General features: G+C 40.4%; 1 protein-coding gene across 1 annotated transcript in view; it reads left to right on the forward strand.

Moving 5' to 3' along the window:
• The first annotated feature begins 555 nt into the window (after nucleotides 1-555).
• Nucleotides 556-8,678, forward strand: part of LOC117472373 (apoptosis regulator BAX-like) — a 42,229-nt gene continuing 34,106 nt past the window's right edge. Inside the window, exons 1-2 of the mRNA XM_034117524.1 lie at nucleotides 556-872; nucleotides 1,258-1,288. Of these exons, the coding sequence (XP_033973415.1) occupies nucleotides 854-872; nucleotides 1,258-1,288 (50 nt within the window). The 5' untranslated portion in view covers nucleotides 556-853. The remainder of the gene's footprint in view (nucleotides 873-1,257; nucleotides 1,289-8,678) is intronic.

Raw genomic sequence — 8,678 nt, forward strand, 5'->3', positions numbered from 1 at the left:
TCGTGTGTGTTGGAGGAGGGGCTCTATAAGGAAGTGGCAGATTTTCTCCGGTTGTGTATTTTCAAATTCTAGCGATCTCGAGCCGGTTTCTCAAACGTACCTACCCTACCTTTAATCACCACCTTACAAGCATCTTATGGCACATGTGTAAAATAAGTGCATTCACTCTTTTTCACAGTTAGTGAGAGGACTGGCACTGCATGGAGTCCACCAGAGGTGTACCCACTTAGGTTCACCCCAATAGAGTCATTTCAATGTTCATCAGTCAGTCTTGTTCTGTATTTAGATTTCATGACATTCATGTCAGAAAAAGCTGCTTCACAAAGTAGAGCCAAATAAAGCAGACATTTTCAGTGCTGCTTGGTGAATGTTCTTATAGTTTTCTGGGTCTACAAGGCTCCAGAAATGTTGTGAGTTTTGCTGAGTTATTGAATAAATCATTTAAAATGGCATGCCAACGCAATTTCCGCCATTGCAAACCGAGTCCGAGCCTACTGTATGCATGCACCTCGCGGGAGCGCGGCAGCGCGCTCAGTGTAAAGCGAAAACTCCCAGACATGTGAATGATTTGTATGGCAAAGTAAGGTTTGGAAACGATATCATTAGTGCGGATGCTGTGCAACAGCATCGAGACTACAACCTGTTTTCGGTTTCATTTATTTCCTCTGCTGTACCTGCTCGCTCTGTCTGGTTTCTCTCCTCGGGCGGGACTGACAGAACTTCTCTTTCTGTTGTTTACTTATGTGAGGATAGTTGTTCGTATTTGATCCAAACAGTGTTTCATTCGGGGATTTTGATCAAACACCACGTAGGTTTTTAAAGGACGGTTTATCTGGCTGTGGAGGGAACGAGAATGGCTTGCGAAGGAGACGGTATGTGGGGAAGCTTATTTAACGTACAGTTCAAGTCCCATTAAAGTTATATATTCACTATTCTGCTGCTCTATTACCCAGTAGTGTAAAGTAACTAAGTACACTGTACTTAAGTACTTACTTGAATATTTCAATTTGTTGCTACTTTGTACTTCTACTCCACTACAATTCAGGTGTAAATGGTGTACATTTGCTCCACTACATGTATTTATTAGCTTTAGTTACTTTACAGATTTGGAATGATGTGAAATATAATAATAAATCAGAATATAGTTACACCTGGAGTAAGTACAAGATCTGAGTAGGCTACTTCACCTCTGCTATTACACAGGTACTGTAATGAGAGGGTATAATGCTGCTTACTACGCTGTTTTACTCTCCACAGATGAGAGGATCGGGGAAGCCCTGATCAGAGAGTAAGTTCCTTCACTCATTTTATAATAATATGTAGTTTTGGCGCTTTCCATGCTAATACAACATTTTACAACAGAAACAGTTGAATCAATAACCGTTTAGATTTTCTTTATTTATATCCCAGTGGAAATTGAGTCTTTTGATAGTTGCACCCTTTTACCTGCACCCTTTAACGCTGCTGTGTGGACAGCGTTAAAAAAATCTTGGAGGTGGGCGTATCTGAAGTTTGGGGATTTTTTGCGAGCAACGCGACCAACAACCAATCACATGAATCTCCCGCCCCCGACATACAAAAAGCCCGAAGTAAACTGGATATAAACTCCCCAAACAGGCGAAAACCTACCACTGTCTCTGCCACCTCCCTCCATGCCTGGCTCCTCCGGTTTGTATCCCGGTAGGTAAATAGGGACTGGTCATAAAGCACCGGGTGATTCCCTACCGCTAATTTCTCCTCCATTTTTTGGAATATGAGGAAATGAACTGCGGTATAGAGTGGCGAAGTCACGCCCACTTACTTCCGGGTAATGGGACCTTATTTCGGAAAAATTATGCATTGAAGTCAATGGGGAGAGAAAACTTATCTTTCGATCCCGTTAGAATTGTACCATGAATTACACATATGATGTTTGTCAATCTTAAAAAATAATTTCCATGTCCTAAAAGTCACCGTTTGTCGTAAAACTGTTGAAATATAAGACTATTAAAAATACGTAACTAGAAAGACTACAAATCCCAGAGTCGCGTAAGTGATGTCACAATTGTTTTCCTCCACCATTCAGATACCTAAAATCAGCGCAATATAGATATAATCTATCTATATGGCGCTGGCTAAGATAAGATAACTTTAACAAGATGCCTGTGTGCTTAGTACCAGGTTGTTATTATACCAGCAATGCTTGCTCGTTCTTTTGCTTCCCGTCTGATGAAAGGACCAGGAGTGGCTTGATCAAGTTAGCTACCTAGCTAGTAGCTAGCACGTTAGTTAGCATTACAGCCTTGTCATTTTTATTAGCCTTAACATGAAGTAACATTAAGTAACCCAAAATGTTAAACAGTAAGAGTAGTAGTCATATTTCGTGAACCCTTTGAATAGTACTGTCACCGGTGTGATCATTCTATAATACACCATTTAAGCCCGGGGGAGAAATGCTAACGCTAACGCTAGCATTGACGATCTTCTCTACTTCATGCTATCTGCACAAATGGTTGACATTAAATATTAAAACGACCAGGCAGTTCAGAGAGAATCAAAGGAAGGCAGGCAGCTTTGCATGACATTCTTCAGGACGTGTTTCATTGTGGTGATAGTGAGTAGTCAATCGTTTTGTTGACAAGACAGTAGTGACGGCCATCTTGGTGACGTGTGTTGTTGACCAGAGATGTAGTTCATTGAGCGTTTCACACAAACAAATGTGTTACTTCACAGTTTTACGACACATTTTTTTTTTTTTTGACTTGCAAAATTATCTTTTAAATTGACACACATCATATGTGTAATTCGTGGCACAATTCAAACGGGATTGAAAGATAATCTTTCTCTCTCCATTGACTTCAATACATAATTTTTCCGAAATAAGGTCCCATGGAGGTCCACCGGAAGGGGAGGGACTTCGCCACTCTATGTCACTCCCAGCTTACACGCGGTTTGATTGGCTAGCGCTTGAACTGTCAGATTTGCATAAACGGGATTTGATTGGCTGACGCTTCCACCTCAGCTTCAAAAGTTGAACATTGCTCAACTTTTGAATCCTGAAAATCTCCGCTCTGCTGCCCACAATGCAGTTCGGCGAAAAGTGAGGCAAAGTGACGTCACCCCATTCAAAGTGAATGGGCAGAAGTGTAGAAGATGTTTTTAACGCTGCTGTGTGGACGCTCCGAAAGACTGATATATATATATGAAAGACGAATATATTTAAAACTGTCTTTTTACATGTGTGTGTATATATATATATAAACATAAGAATTTTCAGAAAATAAATAAATAAAGAACTTAAGATAACATAAAGATATTTATACTAAAATAAGAAGTTAAAGTAAAATGTCCAATAAATATAAAATAAAAGAGAATAAAATCAAAACCTGTGTATATTTCTTTTAGATTTAATAAAAAACATAAATCAACAAATAAATTGGACTGATTGGTTGATTATTCATCAGCTGAGGTTATGCTAATGTAATTTTCTAGTTATTTAAAATAAAATAGTAAAAGAGGCCATCATCTGTGAAGACAACTGAAAACACACTCAAATATAATAAACAGATATGGTAATGATTAAAGTCAGCTACACTTAATAAGCATTATTTTGTAATTAAAATACAAATGTTGTACCTTAAATGAATCGTTAACTTTCTAAAGCGAGTTTCAGTTTCATTTCACAGGACCAGACGATTCCCTTACGGTAAATCACACTGTGATCATGACTTATATAAGGAAGTAATAATGAACAAGTTTTGTGTATTCACAAATGGGTGTGTCGCCCTCGATGTGGCAGGATCAAATTTGAGCATACATTCTCCAACATGCTCCAAATGTCTCATGGATTATAAGAGTCCCGGTCTGAAGACATCTACACATTCACTCATAGACAGGGAGCTACTTCTCTAGTTGCCAGTTCATAGAGTCCTCTTGGGACCCCGGAAATGTAGAGTACCCCAAAGTTTTATGTTAGAAATGTATAGTAGCTACGGGTCCCCAGCACATAGAAACTGCTGGATGCTAACTTGCTGTTAGGCAATTCGCACAAGTAGCATACGTTTTGTTAATTAGCATTACTTACTATAATAGCCTATGTGGTAGGCAGTGCTTGAATTGGGCCGGTAGTCACCGGTACGCAGTACCGGGACTTCAGATTTGTACCCACCTGGTACCGTTACTTCTTACTGAGTACCGGTGTTACCGAATAAGATGTGGGACGAACAACTGGTGATATTCTATTATTTTAGACAGATGTATCAGGGGCGTGGCCTTTGTCAAATAACCAGGAAATACACATTTCGATCGCTTCTTCTGTCGTTTACATTCATCTTTTGGTATATTTGGCTGGATAGGAACACTTTGATGCACATTCAGTACCAGTGTGTGAGGTTGTGGTTGCGATGCCGATATCCGGACGCGTACAGCGAGGACTACAAAAAGACACATGAGGTGACTGGGGATGTGTGTTCAAAACATTGCAAGCTTGAATAAATCATTTAAACCAGGGGTACTCAAATACAAATCTTAAAGGTCCAAAAAAATTGTTTCAATAAGACAAAGGTCCGTTTATTACGGTCATTCAAACTTTTAAACAATTGCAACAAGATTCTTAACACGAGGTTGCAAAAACAAAAATAATCTGTATGCAGCAGTTTTCATTGTTATTGTGTCTGTGCTTGATCCCTCAGAGTCGCAGTGTGAGCTGCACAGTTATGAATAAAGGCAGCTGCACCCTCTTTCATTCAGCATTCCCATTATTGCTTTATAAATGTCTTGCCCCCTTCTGTGTCCACTGAGGTTCGTCAGGCCCAACACATCTTCAACAAACTCCCCCTTTGCCTCATCATAAAAACTCACAAACACCAGCAACTGAGCATTGTCAGTGGTGTCAGTGGACTCATCCACAGCTAAGGAAATGCACTATGCATTTTTTATTCCATCACAAAGCTGATTAATCAAATCACCAGCCAGTATTTATGTTCTTCTGGTTGCTGTGGAATCATCTGAGAGGGGGATTTGCTTAATTTGACCTGTTACAGTATTTCCTCTTTTTGTTTGCCTTCAAACATGGTCTCCATCACTTCAGTCATGCATTATTTTATACTTCAGTTATTATCCAGTGGAATGCCCTTACCTACTGGCCTAGTTAAATCAAAGTGGTTACTTTTTTTTGGCTGGGCAGTGTAGTTTTACACACCGTCTTATTTGACTTTCTCAGGACTTAAAACTGTTTTTTGGGGGCAGACCCCCACAAAGAAAAAAATATATTTACACACGTAAGGTCATCATCTTAACAGTTTTGTATGCTCATCCGTGAGCAGAGCATCAAGTTGACATCAGGGATGCAAACTCATCAGGTATGAAAAAGGTGACAAGGATCCGAGCCCCCCGACCCCACGGAATATCGGCTTTAAAATGAGGAATAACAGAGGATTTTAGCAGTCAGAACAACTAAAGCAGTTAATAATAACAGAAACGCCAAAGAGTCACATCTAATATAAATATATAAAAGCATTTATTTTAATTGTGTAGCAGTCAGTTTATAATTTTGGCAGCACTGTTGAGCATTTTGAAAATGTATTTTCATGCCTCTGTGCAAGGCTTAGTCTTTATATCTTTATAGCCACTGGTGTAAAGTAACTAAGTTCATAAACTCAAGTACTATACTTGGGTACAATTTTGAGATACTTGTACTTTATTTAAGTATTTCAATGTTTTGCTACTTTGTTCTTCTTCTCCACATTTCAGAGGTAAATGGTGTACTTTTACTCCACTACATGTATTTAATACCTTTAGTTACTTTACAGATCTGGATGAATGATGTGAAATATAATCAAGTGTTAAATCAGACTTTAGTTCCACCTGGAGTAAATTCACAAGCTACCCTGCAGTATACAAAGTCATTCAAACTAGCTGCACCTTTACCAGCTTTGAGAACACTTTCATGATCAATCATTATAAAACATATCATATATATTATTCTGAAATGACCAATCTGCACAATGACTACTTTTACTGTCGCTACTTTAACTATATTTTGATGAGAATACTTTTCTACTTTTACTTGAGGAACATTTTGAATGCAGGATTGTTCCTACACTCTGGTACTTCTACTTTTACTCAAGTACAAGACCCGAGTACTTCTACTTTTACTCAAGTACAAGATCTGAGTACTTCTACTTTTACTGTCGCTACTTTAACTATATTTTGATGATAATACTTTTGTACTTTTATTTGAGGAACATTTTGATTGCAGGATTGTTCCTACACTCTGGTACTTCTACTTTTACTCAAACCTGAGTACTTCTACTTTTACTCAAGTACAAGATTTGAGTACTTCTACTTTTACTTAAGTACAAGATCTGAGTACTTCTACTTTTACTCAAGTACAATATCTGAGTACTTCTACTTTTAATCAAGTACAAGATCTGAGTGCTTCTACTTTTACTCAAGTACAAGATCTGAGTACTTCTACTTTTACTCAAGTACAAGATCTATACTTATACCACCTCCGTTTATAGCCTATGAAAAAAACTATTAGAAAACGAAGGCTAAAGCTAACGTTAGCAGATAGTGACAATGTATGCTAGTTAGCTAGCTCGACAACGATAATATTGCGACAGAAACACTTTTCAGTGCACATCACGCTCTGCCGCTCCGACAGGGTGCACTGCTCTGAACACCTGAACGGCCCGTTCTAACAGCTGTTCACCAGCGGTCCAGTCTGCCACAGTGACTCCGGACCGCACAGTTAATATTAACGAACGCACCCGTAGATAATGTAGCTAATGAAGCTAGACCATCATCGTGGAGCAGCAGAGCCTTATTATACATCCATGAGCAGAGCCGACAGGCAGGAAGACTCGAGCACACAGATCGCGCTGCATTATAATATATACACCATGCGTGTCATGATGGCACATAACAGCTCGCGGCCGCCGATTACTCCGGGTCCCAGACCCCACCCCATACCCCAAAAATATTTTTATTGCAGATCTACATGAATCACACAAACGACATATTTTGGATTCAAAACGGCGAATTTCGCCGAAAGGTGACAAGTTTGCATCCCTGTGACATGTCTATTACAGCTGAATGCGGCGATTACCATTTTGTTCAGCAAAAGGCCTCACAAACTTATTAAGATCAACAGCTTTAGTGCGTTTTGATTCAATGCTGAGTACAGCCAAACTTGCCAGTCTCTTCTCTGTCATTGTAGACCACAAATACCTCATTCCTTCAGTACTTGGGTCTGAATGCTTCTCGTTTTGCGCCGTACCGTTCAAATGAAATCAGGGCCGGGGGAGGGGTTACAAGACGTGCGTCTTGTGCTGCATTCACTTGCACTCGGACATTAGAGACTTTCTCTCATCAATGTCCGATGAGCCACAACTTTTCTTTCAAAACAAAGCTGCCAACTGGGGTGGCAGCTGGGGTGGCAAGGCCTATTTTTAGGGTGGCAATTGCCACCCCATGCCACCCCGGTAGGTGAAACTAGGCTACTAGCTACAGTACAGATGCAACTAGATGAGCTGTTAACTCTCGCTCTGACTTTTTTTTTTTAAACACACACACATTTTTCCCACCCGCATTCCACGAAGACCCGCCCTACTGTGCCTCTGATTCGCAGACTGTTGGTGGGGGGGAAAAAACGCTGACGGGATGCTGAATGTGATTGGACCAATGCGTTGACAGACACACACAGACAGTGGAACAGTCGGATATGCAGAGCGCTGTTTGCAGTGGACATAGCGGAGAATTTTGACTCGTTGCGTTGTGGCGATGTCTCGCAGATAACACAGATAACACAGATAATACATATGAAAAGTATAATTTGCTCAGAGTCCAGAGACAGTTGTGGTTCGGTCCGGATCCGGACCGCAGTCCGGACTTTGAGGATGCCTGATTTAAACCATTTATTTTTGCCAGACTTATTACTGAATATCATTCTTAATGTGATACCAAGTCCATCTGAGACCTGTGTATACCTTCAGACAGCCTCCAAGCAGGGCCGCCTTAATGCACGGGCTGACCTGGGCTGAAGCCCAGGGGCCTACGGAGATCGGGGGCCTATCATGAGCCAATAAAACAATAAAGAATTATTTTTTTTTATTTTTTTTATTTCAGGAGTTTTTTTTTTTTTTTTTAAATAAACAAAGTCTTGGCTCTCAGAATATGAAACTTTTATTTCCAAAATCACACGATAAATATATTTTTGAAGCTTGTAAAGGGAAGAAGACAGCTCTCCACAGCGCCGCTTCCCCTCCCTCCGCTGAAATTATGAATGTAAGGTGTATAGCAGGGGTACTCAAACTTTTTTATTAAAGGTCCAGTTGTGAACTTTATACAAGGTCACTGGTCCGGATCAATGCCCCCCCCCCCCTCGAGCGGAGAAACGAAACTGAAATTAAGAAGCAGTTTCTTGGCGCTCTATGCATGGGGCCCCCTTGAGGGGGTTTCCCGACATGTCGTTGCAGTAAATTAAAGGGTGTTTCATGTTGTCGTTGCTGTGGACCTTCTTAATCTACCTTCTTTGGGGGCCCCTTCTGGTCCAAGCACTTGCCTGTCGGTAGACGGCGCGCCTGTATACACACACACATTCAATACATACATACAGTATGTCAAGGTAAACTTGCGGTTAACTTGCGGTCAGGATAGCTGGTTTGGTCACAGTGGTCTAGCTGGTTACCATTAGC

Source organism: Trematomus bernacchii, unplaced genomic scaffold, assembly GCF_902827165.1.
Source record: "Trematomus bernacchii unplaced genomic scaffold, fTreBer1.1, whole genome shotgun sequence".
NCBI classification, from domain to species: domain Eukaryota; kingdom Metazoa; phylum Chordata; class Actinopteri; order Perciformes; family Nototheniidae; genus Trematomus; species Trematomus bernacchii.